Below are 14,387 nucleotides of genomic sequence, written 5' to 3'. Positions count from 1 at the left end.
CGAAGGCAAGATAGCCGCTGGTCCTTAAGGGTAACGGAGTGGATTCCAAGAGAAAGCAAACGTAGCAGGGGATGGCAGAAAGTTAGGTGGGCGGATGAGATTAAGAAGTTTGCAGGAGTACGGTGGCCGCAGCTGGCAAAGGACAGGGTTAATTGGAGAGACATGGGAGAGGCCTTTGCCCTGCAGTGGGTGTAGTCAGGCTGATGATGATGATGATGAAATTCTAGAGACTTATGTACTGTGCCATGGGAGAGCACGTTAAAAAAACCCAGGTGGTCGAAATTTCCGTAGCCTTTCACTACGGCGTCTCTCATAGCCTGAGTTGCTTTGGGACGTTAAACTCCAGTAAACCAATATAACAAATCTTGCAATGTAAAGGATGCAGGCTAATTGGTCAATAACTATAATTTTTTTAAGTTAACATTGCGCGAAAGAGACACGGAGGAAAGAAACACCGCTTTTCTGAATAAATAGTATGGTTTTAGCATATTTGCATGCCTCTGGTATGGCGGAGGTCATAAGGCTTCCCAAATACAGGCTGGTAATTGGTTTGTCTGGCGCTATGTCTCCCCAGCAACTCAAAGTTAATATACGCGAATATGTCTGTGTATACATCTGGGGTCCCTTCTTATTCCCCTTTATGCTCTATCGTCTTGCAAAAAAAATTATTTGCACATCTAAGGAACACTTGGTAAATGACCGTGATAAAATCAGCGTCTGTGATTGGCGCGACGTTGTTTCGGATTTCAGAGGGTTTTGTAGAAGCAATAAGTTACTGACAGACGTCCTTAACTGTGCCTTCTGAAAGGTTTATTATATTTCTCGTTCAAGTGCACGGTGTGGTGAAAATAATCAGTCGCTGTTAGTTTTTTACCTGTGCATTTTTCCTTCCCATGGGCGGGCTGCGAGTGTCATGCACTTTACCGTCCGCCATAATTAAGGGACGCTTAAAACATCTCGTCCCAATTTTTTACTTCAGTAAAAATAGATTCCAGAACTCTTTCTGCTTATAAAAGCGTTTGTTTTTTATCAGAATAACCTATGGCTGCAGGTAAATTGGATTCAGAAGTAAGGCATTTTTTACCGGCACTACATTAAAATTTGCCAGCATCGCAAAGGATTGCTTGATACAGTTTAAAAGTGAATGGCTGTAAAACCTAGAATCAAGAACCGGTGAGAAAATAACCGCCTGCACATCACCGCAATCTTTTTGCGGAAACGGCCCTTGGTGTTGAACGCTTTATTTAATTCTCGACGTTTCCGCAGCTTCAGAATTTCGCGCTTTTACTGAAAGCTACCCGTCTGTAATATTAAGTATATAATCGATTGATGCAGGCCAACTTATTTTTATCCTTAGTGTGCCTGCAAGCCCCCTCAATCCAGACAAACACATTTCTCTATTCTCCCTCCACCCCCCACGCTCCCCTTGCCGCGGCGCGAAATCACTGTTGGAATTTCGAGTGCTCGGTGATTTTGTATGGTCGTCGCAACAACTTGGTGGGGGCGCTGGGTTTTATGGGTTCTTGTCCACAATCAATTCAATTCAATTTTATTTTCCAGAAACATTCTGGCTAGTTTATAGGCAAAAATCTGTTCCTGACAGCTCGACAAAGGTCTACAAAACCACCAACGAGGCAGTAGGTGATGACCTGATGATGCAGAGTATTAAAGAAAAATAAAAATATATTTTACACACTATTTATGACCAAAAACATAGATAATAGCAAAGTAACAAAATATACATTAACAAGAACTACATTTTAAAAGTTCACACCACTTCTACAGCAAACAGTATTGACGGAGTATCCATTTTAACTTCAAAGGAAATTTACACATAATGTTTTAGAAAACAATTATGCGCCGTACAAACATAAACATACATACATAAGCAAACATAAACAAACATAGCGCTCGTGTCGTCTCTCGTTTCTTCCACTACGTCCTTTGTTTCGCGCGGCTTTAAGATGAATCCGTTCCAACTTGCCCAGTTTTCTGTTCTCGTTAAACATAAAAGACATTAAGGCTAAGCAGTAAGTAGCAAGAACATTCTTTCCACCGAACAGTTAACTGGTAACATTTCGAGGAAAAAAAAGGCAACACATAATACACACAATCTCGAAACCTACGTTATATAATTATAGCTAAATTGAGTACACTTGTGCACGTCTGCTATCATTTGTAAAGCAAGGTGCAGCTATGTCGACAAGAAATGGTCAAGTAACTGTTTGGGTGTAGGATTGGTTATGTGTTTGTATTTATTTACGATGACTGGAAGATTATGCTGAAGTGTATTATGTGAAGTGAAAGTGCACTAGCTAGTCTAAAAATATCCAGCTTATGTTACGCGCTGTTCGCTTATGGCGGACTACAAATGACGCTGATCGCTGATGTCACGGCGCGTTAAAAGTAGCAAAGAATTACATGCCACAAATCCGTGAAGCAGGGTTGCATTTCTTGGCTTGTTCGCTTGAGCTGCATGGGCTTCAGAGAATGTGAACTGACGATTTTTATCACCGCAGGGGATACGAGGAATCGATGGCCTGCCCGGACCACCAGGGTCAACGGTAAGCTTTCGTCTTTTTGCTTGACACCTCCTACACGCACAGACTACTTTTCTCTGCATTTATGTTTGCGTTCGTTATGCACGGCTCTCACGAGTGGCACATACAGGCTGTTTCACCTAAGGTTTTACACAACTTTTAAAAATATACTTTCCCAATCAGAAAAGAGCTTTTTTCGACATAGGATTGTAAGCGGTCCAGTACATCAAAATGCAGCTAAGACGTACTAAGTAGGAGGCTGGTTTACTAATGGTCAACTTTTTAGCTATTACAGTTCGGCCTTAATTATTCAGATGCGTGTATCCCACCGTAAGTAATATCCATATGAGTATTTACAATTCGGAAAATGCGGGTAGCCTTGACACTGTGGCCCAGCAAATTTTGGCTACATTGCGCCAAAATACATGCTCTTTCGAGAAGCTTGCAGGCAAAGCAACCTTTCCAGTGCAAGTAACTCGTCTAAACTAGCCAAAATTTGTAGGGCTATAGCACCGAGGTTAACAACGTTTCGGATATCACTTACCATCCTCTACATGCCACCTTATAATTAAGAAGTCTAAGAGGAATAGCTAACAAGTTAACTATTCAAAATTAGTTAGGCAGCCTGCTACTTACCACGCCTTAGCTGCACTCTAATGCATTACTCTGCTGTCAATGCTCAGCCGAAAAAGGCTTCTTGTGACTTAAAAGGACTTTGTAAAATTGTGTTAAATCTTAGATGAAACACAGTGTATATCGTGGGAACGTCCTGATCTGATATCAGTCACGCGCAGACACCTGAACGTAACCTTGGGAGAGAAGAGCTCGGAGTTGCATATCATAAATTATTCTGACAATGCTCTTGGCATTCTGGGCACATAGTTTACACAGAGAGTAATACAATGTTGGTCGTTTCCATGCTCGCAAATAGAATGAAGTGTGGCATTTAAATAGGGAATGAATTGACGCTGCACGTTTATCAAAGATTCTGCTTCAAAAAAAAAAAAAGATTTATAGCTGCAGAAAAGCTGGTAAGGTTGTCGTTTTGTGCGTTATAAAGATCTCTCGGCCACAACTTAAAGACAGGGGCCAGGTGGGCTTTTAAGTGCCCTCAAGCAGAGAAGTACGAGGTGGCGGAGGAATAAGAGGAAAGGCAGGGAGGTTAACCAGAAGAATAATCAGTTTGCCAAGCAGACAATGATTAGGGCACGCAGACTGTATTGTGGGCACAGCCTCATACACACGTTTGTCTGGTACTGACACGTGACGAGATGAACATTTCGCGCTGGCAGCCTGAGTGATTAATGCATCAGTTGTTGCTTTTCCAAGGGCGCTGTCGGTCGACCTGGTCCGCCGGGATTCCCGGGGTCTCCAGGAATGAAGGTGAGTTGAACACTGCCCTACGAGAGGAATTACGCGCTTGACTACAGTCGGAGGGATTATATACAGCGTTTCTACAGCATAAAATGTTGGTAATAAGAGAATATTTAGAAATGACAAAGATCCACACGACAGCTGGTTGCACTTATCGATCAGTTTGCTATCAACCCTCTACTACTTTAGGCAAGACGAACCTGAAAAATAGAAGAAAAACACTTTGGCACCAGGATATGTTGGCCGTATTTATTTATTCATGGTGTTCACAGGTTTTAGAATCAAAAACTGACGTCTGGAATTGCCACGAGGCGGCAAAAATCTAACTGAGTAAAATATACAGCAAATTTCAAATGGAATTAAATTAGTAAAGCTTGGAGCAACGCTCTTGAAGTCTGAGACCATTATCTACTAGTTAACGGCGTGGCGTGTGATCATTTTAGAATAGTGATCAACGCATTGTTTAAAATGGGCAAAACTATTCAGATGGCAGACAAGGAATAATATCGTTTATGAATCCTACGCTCACGTATTTTTTAACCGATTTATTACGGAATACCATGGCAGCACTTTATTCCCCTAAGATCTGGAGACGAAGTGTTTCATTAATATTGATTGTGTGACTTGTTTGATTATTTGTTTTCCAAAGCATGAAAATTATCAAATCCCCGCAGCAGAGTTTGAATTTCGGCTCCTGCTGAAATGTGTGCTCATGTGCTGTGGTTGCACTGTTAATAGTGCTGCTAATCCCTTAAAATTGCCCAAGCACCTGTAATAAGGCAGTTGGCGCCATTCGCTTTGTTTTGCCGCATCTGTAGATCGCACTTTCCCTGACTCTCGCCTGCAATTAGAACTCCCGAGGAAAGTGATACGATTTCGTCCGTAGTCAATGTCTATTGTCTACACAGGAGCACAGGCGTTGACATTTGCGGACATCGATGCTTCGATGCTTTTACTCGTCCAAAGCCCCGGACAAACTTTCCAGTGCCAACAAGTTGCGAGCTGAAGAGCTAAACGCTTGTACTCCTGTCATGCGTACACGTGCACAGTGCTAATCTCACAAACGAATGCACTGAGAAGGCATGCTAAACAAAGCGCCTTTTCGCCACTGCAGGGCGATGCCGGAGGGCCTGGCCCCAAGGGCAGCCAGGGGCTTCAGGGCCCGCGGGGTGAGCCGGGAAAACCGGGAATACCCGGAGAGAACGGACTTGTGGTGAGTATCCTGCTCAGTCGCTACTCTCACACAGCTGGGCGCAGAACTTCCCCCTCAAAAGGCACACTGAGAAGGAATTGATGCAATTATCGTTCTCAGTAAAAATACATTTTATCCCCTTTAACTGTTGTATCATGTTTTTTTCCACCAGTAATAGACTCGTTTGTTGATGGGGAAACTGGATTTATATAGAACACACTTCTTCATTACCACCCCTCATTTGACAGTGTAGACCGCAAGGGGCACCGTGGTCACTATTTGAACCGCAGAAGAACCGAAAACTGAGCGAGTTGGTGCATATTTAAGATGTAAAAAACAGCGCAGCGACGTCGGCCAAGACTGAAGGAAGAAGAAGGACAAGCGCCGACTAACAACTGAGGTTTATTGACAAACACATGTATTAATACCCTCAAAAAAAAAACCAGGACGCATGCTACCCCGCAATCACTTCTAATCATAGGAATCATTTGAACCGTAACACAATAGGACCATGTAGAGTTTAAGCAATAAGCTGTCCTCTAGCACAATCCCCTTTATGAACAGGGTATGTTTTCCTACTCCCGAAGTATATTTCGATCACTAAATATACAAATTTCTAGCACAGAGGCACATTCCAACTGCAAATTATAGTACCTTGATGCAGTCAGCAAAGAGAAGAGGCTTTTAAAGAAAGCAACAGAGGTCGTGAGGTTAGTAAATAGATGTGATTGAAACCTCGGTTAAAATCTTAATAATTCATAGAACTTTGCATGTCTTGAAGAGGGAATTTTTTTGCAGTCGCAACCGTAACTATTTCGCACTTTTCGTGAAAGAGATATTCTCCGGGGCTTAGGCAGTGTGCACTGTCCCTAACAGCGTACCCTGACTCACCTTAACTCGTCATCGCTGTTCGAGGGATATGCTACCTTTGAGACCGGTTAATTCTAGACAAGCGGTATTTTCTTTTTCTTGCTTGAATTTAGGATCTCGCCTTTTCTTTGCACTGCGAACTGTGTAAGAATGAAGAATGGGTTTGTTTTACTTTTGTATTGTTATTTGTTGCGCAATAATACTGCGTATTTGTCTATATCAAGAGTATGCTACAAACTCCGCATTATCACATGTTTTAAGCTACTGTATTGCCGCCACATGTTATGGCCCGGTGCCCGTAGCGTAGTCGAGCTGTCAGAACTTAACTTTTGTTATGGACACCTCCCATCATGCACTTCGTTGGGGTGAAATAAATAATATTATTAATACTTTTATTGAACGCTCTGAAGCCCAAATGCCAGCCTAAACACCGCCGCACAAAAATGACGGTGAGCACTGCTTTTTTTGTTTTTGACCGAAGAGACAGTGACTTTTGACGCTGTCCGAAGGAACTTGAACTTGCGGCCGGGTGTTATGATGCAGTAGAGCATTTGTCCAAGCGAATGGGAAAGAGAACATCTAAATGGTTGGGCATATGTCACACACAAAAAACAAACAAACATGAAGTCGATTTTGTGTTATGGAAAAAAAAACAAACGTCCAAATAAACTACATGCGTGATGCGGAAACTATAATGTTACAAGAAACATTCCCGCACATCTTTTCTGTTCATTCGATAAAAAGTAGGTTCACTTCAGCGAAATAACAGTTCTCTGACATTTTCTTCCGTATTCCCTCTTTACCTCTTTTTTCAGGGACCTCCTGGTAAAGATGGCGTTCCAGGGGAGAAAGGTGCCCAGGTTCGTGATTTTCTTAGCCCTGAATTGTGTAATCTTTTGCTCGAGATCATGCAGACCTCAGCGGAACTTGACTGTCGAGTTCCACAAGATGCATTCGCCATGACGTTACATACATACGTATACACATGTCCCAGCACATGCTATCACTCGAGGATTCTGCACCACCTTCGCTTATTATAAACCTATATCTTTCATGAGAAGTGTGGCTATTTGTGCTGGTGCATGCATATTTTCACGAACAATTTTTCCCGCGAGAAGACAGGACAGCGGAAGGCAAAGGCACGAACCTGACACAAGCGCACGCCCTATGCGTGCGCGTGGGTGTATCTTCCGTGTTCCTGTTTCCTCGAGCCATTTCTTGTTCACACTGCAACTCATGTCATAGGGTCTACATATAGTTCGAATAAAGCGGTCATAAAAGATGATGTTCATCTATCTATTCAGCAAAGGGAACACATTTATTCCCAAATCAAGGTAAGCTTACGCTGCCTAGATGGTGTGTCGCACATTGGACTTGCTAAAGATTCATCGAAGCTAAAAGGAGCCGTGTGCTCTTGGTGTCCGGTAAGATGGAGGGGTGGGGGGAAGGAAGGGTTGATAGGGGTAGATTAGTGTTTGGTTGCGTTTAAAGAGCATGTGGTCATGTGTCACTGATTAATGCAGGACGGTTGAGACACTTGATAGCGCTTACGAAACTGGGCAGATTACACCTGTGTGATGTTGGCAGTCTTTTAATTCTTCTAAAAATCTCAGCATGGTCCGTGGAGTGTTGGGGTTGATAGAAGACAGTAGAGCGCTGTCTTTACCAGTTTTTATATTGCAGTCAGCAATCTTTTCCTGACAATACTCTGAGCCTTGATCAATGACGCAATTAAGCAGAGCACACGAGGCTAAATTGCTTAAATATTGACTGAACGCCGTACAATCCGAAAGTGATACGTACAGGCGTAGGAAAATGAAGGAGAAGAAAATGTAATATCGGCTACACGCGGCTGGGAAGGAGTAGCATAGTTGTGGTAGGCAGGCATCGCTTCTATTTTATATCTGTTCTGTGGCGATTTCTCGTCAAGAAAAATGCCGCCACCGTCTGGAAGACGTTGCAGTAACGAGCGTAAGCTGTTTGGTAGCGCCATCTATCATCCATGTGATGTGTTGCCATGTGATTAGGGTAGTTGCCCACACCTTAAGGCGAGCGGGCGCCTACCGCCTTGAAGTCGGATATTTCTGACCAGTTCGGGCCCCAAAAGTTTTTAGACTCTTTGGAGGGCCATTTTTTTCTTACCTCAAGGCGGTAGGTGCCCAGTCACCATGAGGTAATGAGGTACGAAAATTGTGAGCTGCAAAGTGCTCGCGACATGGCCGCCATGTTAAGCCTAACCATAAGTAAATATTAACGTAATTAGACAATATTGGTGTCTAACATGTCCTCCAAAATCCATTAGTTAGATCATGACGTTATCGGTTAGTTAATTATATATTAACTTTACTAGTTAATTTTGGCGTCTAACCTATTCGACTCATATGGACGATTCCAAACACCTAATTCGTTTTATGATGCCTTATTAATTACTGTGTTAAAAGCGATTAAACATAGTTATGGAAGTTATTAAGACGTCACAAAATCAGTGACATAACCAATCACCAATTCAATATACTAATGACGCCACCCATAAATCACCAATTGGGTTGCTATATAGATTCACTACGGGGGCCGCCATCTTTAATTCTTCGGACTTTGAAAATTTCACACCGAATGACAGTGGTATCAGATCCCAAGAAATCGAGAAACGTGATGGATAAGAGGAGAGCACTTGCAAGGCTTAAAGGTGCACTGAAGAGAAATCTGAACTTGTCTTTTTGCCGCGGGAACTCGATCTACACGTTCCTAGAATTCTTAGAAACTGCGACTTACTGCCCTGTGTGGCCAATTTCCCTAATTAAATCAAATTAACGTCCGGCTCCCGCCCTTTTTTTTTGAATTCTGCCTCGTACGGTGGGCGGAGTCGACCAACGCGTGGAGTGCCTTTCACCCAGTCCCGTGGCGGCTTGCCGCTCTGCCATCAGCGGAGTAATACGTAGTAGTCCGTAGTAGCAAATAGTCCGCGCGTATTTTTATTTCTGCGGGCTTATTTTGCGGCTATATTATCTGCGAATGAAACTATTTATTCACGGAAAGCTAAAAAACAAAATAAAGTGAAAGCAAAGCCTCCACGGAGCTGGCTGAAAGGAACTTCACGCGTTGGTCGACTCCGCCCATCGTACGAGGCCGAATTAAAAAAAAAAGGGTGGGAGCCGGACGTTAATTCGATTTAATTAGGGAAATCGGCCATACAGGGCAATAAGTTGCAGTTTCTAAGAATGCTAGGAACGTGTAGATCGAGTTCCCGCGGCAAAAAGACAAGTTCAGAATCCTCTTCAGTGCACCTTTAAATTTCTGTACTCAATTTACTCTAGTCAATTTAATATTAATGCTGCTCCCTATACATTCTCCCGTTCTACACGACAGACACGCAATAGCCATAACCATAACCTTACCCCGTACTTTGCACGCACAAATATGTTCAAAAACTCATTTTTTCCCCGAACAATCACAACATGGAACTCACTGCCAGCAAATGTCTTTTCGGCTCAGGATGCCGCTGCTTTTGAAAAGATTATCTTATTGTATGTGTAAACTTAACAATATCATTGCACTGTGTTTGGTTTCCTTTTTTTGTTGCCGGAACGCTGGATTTGCGTAGTGTTTGATATTATTTTTGCTTTTTGAATGTTGCCCCCTGCTTGGTCTCTATGACTGCAGTATGTGTAAATAAAATAAATAAATTATAAAATAACGCTCTTAAAATGCTAAGCCGACCAAAAGTGTGGATCAAACGAAGATTCTAAAGATGACAGGTACGGGATAGGCGACCATTGGGTGGGGCTGAGCCGAGTGGCTGATGGGGAAATGTTTTCTCATACACCCCCCCCCCCCCCACCCACCCACCCCCCTCTTTGCAAGATACACAGAAACGCTTTGGAGCTAGAGTTTGGTTCGTAAGAGGGGAGTGGAGGAATAAGTATCACTTCTACGGTGATGTCGCCCTACTTCTAGTATAGCGGCGGCGTGCAGCCATCTCGGACACCATCTTTGCGTCCGCGTACTGCGCTGCTCGAAGCTGGGCGTCACTGTAGTCTCGCTAGTCTCAAGCAGCTAAGATCAAGATCATGCAAACAAGCAGTCGTCGAGACAGGTGACCCGCCCTTGCTCAGCCCGACGCTTCCCTCGTCCCGCTCCGGTCGGGCTCACGTAAAAGACGATACCGCACTCCGCAGCATGGAGGACTGCGAGGTGTGCCGGAGCTTCTCAAAACGATGAACCACTTGGGCAATTTAGCTGCAGTGCGGCGGGCTGTGAACGAACGCACTTACTGCTTGTAGCCATATGAGCACGAAGCGCTAACTAAATCGACCAGAAAAGACAACGTGCATGCGCAACCTGCGGGCACAGGTTGCTTCCATGCACAGCACTAACTTGGGGCCAGGCCATCATTCGAAATTTGAGGCATACCAACTAGGGCAAAAACAACGGGGACATACGGTAGAAGGACATCGACGCTAGATAAAAGCTAGCTAGCTCGTCTCCTTTCCTTCTCAACTGAGTCCGTGTCTTTTTGCTACAGTCGCGGTGCATTGGTGAAGGTTGTTTCCAGGCTTTCGCCATGGTCTTCCAGAAATCACTCGAGGACCTCGCGTCTACAGCACGAGCAATGATAATTGTGACTTTATCTTTCGCAGGGTGACACGGGGCCTCCGGGGCAGCCGGGGTTTCCCGGGGCGCGAGGACCGCCAGGTTTGTCGGGCAGCAATGGACTGCCAGGAGTCAAGGGCGCCCCGGTGAGCATCTCTTGTGCGCTGCCAGTTCGCTTATTCCAGACGGGCCTCATTCGTTCCAGTGCTCGCAAGCGACGACATTGGAGCTCATAGCCAAACATTTAATCTCGCAAAAACCTTACGCTGTTCTCTCAGTAACGTGGTGCATCGTCACGACGATGGTAGCACATTTGGCTTCCCTACTTTGCACACACAAACCATTATGAAATTCCCGCTTTCCGCGATTACCAGGAGACGTGTTTCGGTATAAAATAATTTGAGAACGCGATTGCCAAAATTAAATACCGTTTACTAACAAACATGCCTCCTTTTATTGCGCTTATATCGTGATTTTTCATTGTTACCGCCCATTGATTTTTATTGAAATTGTGTTCCATGGTGGAATGAAAATTGCCTGTTTGACTTTCTATCCCTCCTGTTGACAGCAATAGGTTTCCAATATCTAGTTAATAAATAAAGCCCAAGCAAAATGAGCAGCCGCCATCTCAGCGCGTGCCGCCATAAGGGGCCACCAGCAGCAATTGACTTCCCACGGTGCTGCGGTGTGGAGGTAAATTTTCTTTGTTTAAGGAAAGGAGCAATGCGAGCCGTTTCGCTGCGCCCTAGGTGTTTGCAGCTAACCGTTTCATAACAAATTTTTTATCTTTGATGGCTTCTCTGTCTATGCCGTCGCCTACTTTTTTTCAGTATTGTTTTGATTCTTTTGTGGGTGGAAAGAAGCCCACTGAGGCAGGCACAAGGAGAGGACTCTATTTTCGGGGAGGTACATTCTTTTATGGGATGTGGTCTACTGCTGGGCGACACAATCCCTACAAGACTACTGGCGAGAAAACTGGGGACTAGAATGGAGGAGACCTTCGCCACGGCGGGGGGGAAGGGGGGGGGGGGCGGACACTTGTTTTCCGTGGACATCTGCTGCGCTGAGGTTTAACTGTATTATTATTATGTCTCTAACACTTCTCGTAGCTAGCGCTGTGCAGGTCAACCCCTCTGTAAGATATTGCCTGATTTTGCCGTTTTTCACTCCTTTGTTTGCAGGGCATCCCCGGCTCGCCGGGCCACCGAGGAGAGCAGGGCATGAAGGGAGAGGCTGGTCCGATGGGGCCCAGGGGCGTCTCCGGGCCTCCGGGACCAGCTGGAAAAAGGGCAAGCCGGATTCGTTACACGCATCCATTTCGAAATATGCGGGCCACATGAGATGTTCGCGATTAAAATGTAGCATAAACGGCGGTTTTGCACTCTCTACGGACGACGGTCAGTATGCTGCTTCACTCATCCCTAGTAGACGCAAGTATAACTAATTAAACGACGCGGGTGAAACTAAATACCAAAGGCTGGGTTCATTTTTGGCATGGACTAAACTCAACCACATGTTAGCGGCATTTTGCGCGCATACTTTTAATCACTTTTCAATCCTTGACACCACATGCTCACTACTTTGTGTTATTGTCCTGCGGCGCACTCGGCTTCGTGGGAACCACACTGTTCCAAGGTGGCGACTAATGCCTTGCGCATATCGCCGCTTGCCCACGTGTGCAACATCGCTGGCTTGCTGTCCCAGGTTTTTCACACATTGCTTCTGCTTTCAAACTGCCAAACTCGGCAAACGAGACCTCAAAGCTTTGCCGAAACAGTGAGCAGTGATGTATCCTTAATAAATGCAATTTAAACAGTAATTATTGACTCTCGTTCATCAATTAGTGCCTAAAAGTAATTTAATTCAATGCCAGAGCAGGAAAATATCAAATTACATCAAAAATGAACAAGTGAAGCAATAAAGTATTGTATTTGCATGCACAGGTTTAATTACTGCCATGTCTGATTCTGGGGTGGTATGAGCGTGTACGAAGGCAGAATGGGCTCTGGTGAGCATCCTACGGCGTAACGAGGACGTTTTACGGGTAGTGTAGAACAGAAGGGGCGTCCAAAAAATTAGTTTCCCTAGCCCGCATCTAGATACTTCTTCTTAACTTGTTTCTCTTTGGTTGTCGTCCACGCGTGCGGCTGCGGGAAACATAAGGCCATTGCAGGCCCGCACTTTGTCGCACACCCACTCCTTCGAACCTTGCTTCTTGCCCGTCCTCACCCTCACGTCACTATCTTTGCCCTCCTTCAGCCTCACCCTGATACATTTTTCTGCGCCAATCTCCCTTATCCACACCTTACCATCTGAATCTCATTTGAGGTGAGGACGCGCTAATGAGAGCTTGTCCTCGTGTGGGTGCCCATGTTTGGCCAGACATAACAAAGAGGATTGCCGGAAGTGATAAAATTTTGTGTGCAAAATGCATCAACGTGTGATTGACATTGTTCTGCAAAAGAGGACAGTTTATCAGCGAAACACTAGAGCAGGGCAGAAATGTACACCTTCATCTCGCAACTGCATCTAGACAAGCATTTTGTCCGGTGTACGTCACGAGTTCACTAATTCCAGACTCATCGTCATTTTCCAGCCACGTTGAGAATGCATACCCTTTCAGTCCTTTGTGAAAGCATTAAGCAATTAGGGAGAAACTGCTCATTGGCATACACCCAAGAACAGTCATACGGCTACTAAGGACAGCTGTGCAGCTTCCTCAAAAATTTCGAAGTTAAAAGAAAATTCGTCCTGGCCACGGGTTCGAACCCCAGACCAAGACGATTTTTTTCTCTAACTCCGAAGTTTCGGTTTAAGATGTGTAGCCTTTTTTCTAGCCGTATAGCTACTCTCGGGTGATTGCCAATGAGTAATTACTATCTTGTCATAATTCTGCTCCACAAATTGAGGAATTCCCCTACGAATTTGACCAATAAGGAAGTAGGAAATTGCGTTGACTGTCGAGTTTCTTGATGCTGGGACATTTTGAAGAGCGCAAACGATGACGCCGCAGGAGCAGACGTTTGTAAAACGGCTGCTATGTTTAAATTAGAAGCCCTTTGAATTTGCATAATAAATCCTTGTGAGGATAAAGTGGTTTTTAAAGACTTCTCGCATTAAGGTTCCATAACAAATTGGCCGCTGAGTTTCAATTGAAAATTTAGCTGAGCGGACTCATATCAAAAGAGAGCTTTATGACTTTTCGTGGAATACGATTGAAATTTAGTTTATATTGAATCGTTACGTAGTCCACAGATGCTCAATAAGCGGTCAGTCGAAACTTAATATGTGTGAAAGTGTCTAAACAGGATGTCAAAATTCTGCACCGACTGGTGTGAAAATTTCCTGACGCCAGAGTGCGTATGCGAGAATTTGAGCGTTTTACGCGTTCTAGAGTGCAGTGATGCTTTGATGTAACTAACAACACCTTTCCCTCATAGCCTCAGCCGCTGAACTTCCGTTCTTACACCCCAATAAACCAAACTGACAACGCTGAACTGCCTGGAAGAAATTTAATCTTTTGACAGTGGGAAAGTTTTCCACGCTTAGTGTGGACGCCGGACGCTTGCTTTTTTTGTCACTTAGTAATCACTGCTTCTCTTAAAATTGTCATCCTCTGCCTTTTCAAAACTGCCGCACTGGAGGAAGCCGTTGAACAAGATGCAACTTTTCAGCTTGCTGGACCCTATGTCCCACATTGTTAATGCAGCAAAATTTTGGTCGATTATCTGTTCAACCTTCGTCTCGTCTCGTTCTTCCTCTTCATTGGGAAGCTCAAAACAGCCTCGAAATAGTCTCTCATTAAATCCCATAAATGTGGA

General features: G+C 44.3%; 1 protein-coding gene and 1 long non-coding RNA gene across 2 annotated transcripts in view; both read left to right on the top strand.

The window, feature by feature from the left end:
* The window catches only part of LOC149338280 (uncharacterized), a 273,452-nt gene that overhangs the window by 135,642 nt on the left and 123,423 nt on the right, over window positions 1–14,387 (top strand). The window contains exons 16-18 of the mRNA XM_089550727.1: window positions 2,520–2,564; window positions 3,870–3,923; window positions 5,029–5,127. Coding sequence (XP_089406853.1) covers window positions 2,520–2,564; window positions 3,870–3,923; window positions 5,029–5,127 — 198 coding nt within the window. The remainder of the gene's footprint in view (window positions 1–2,519; window positions 2,565–3,869; window positions 3,924–5,028; window positions 5,128–14,387) is intronic.
* On the top strand, window positions 6,797–11,856 carry LOC149338281 (uncharacterized). The gene is made up of 3 exons (XR_016283429.1): window positions 6,797–6,836; window positions 10,614–10,712; window positions 11,748–11,856. It is a non-coding gene; the product is annotated as an uncharacterized LOC149338281 (long non-coding RNA).

The sequence above is a fragment of the Amblyomma mixtum genome, chromosome 6, assembly GCF_055824585.1.
Source record: "Amblyomma mixtum isolate Tamu chromosome 6, ASM5582458v1, whole genome shotgun sequence".
Classification (NCBI taxonomy): Eukaryota; Metazoa; Arthropoda; class Arachnida; order Ixodida; family Ixodidae; genus Amblyomma; species Amblyomma mixtum.
This window is presented reverse-complemented; position numbering and strand designations above follow the sequence as displayed.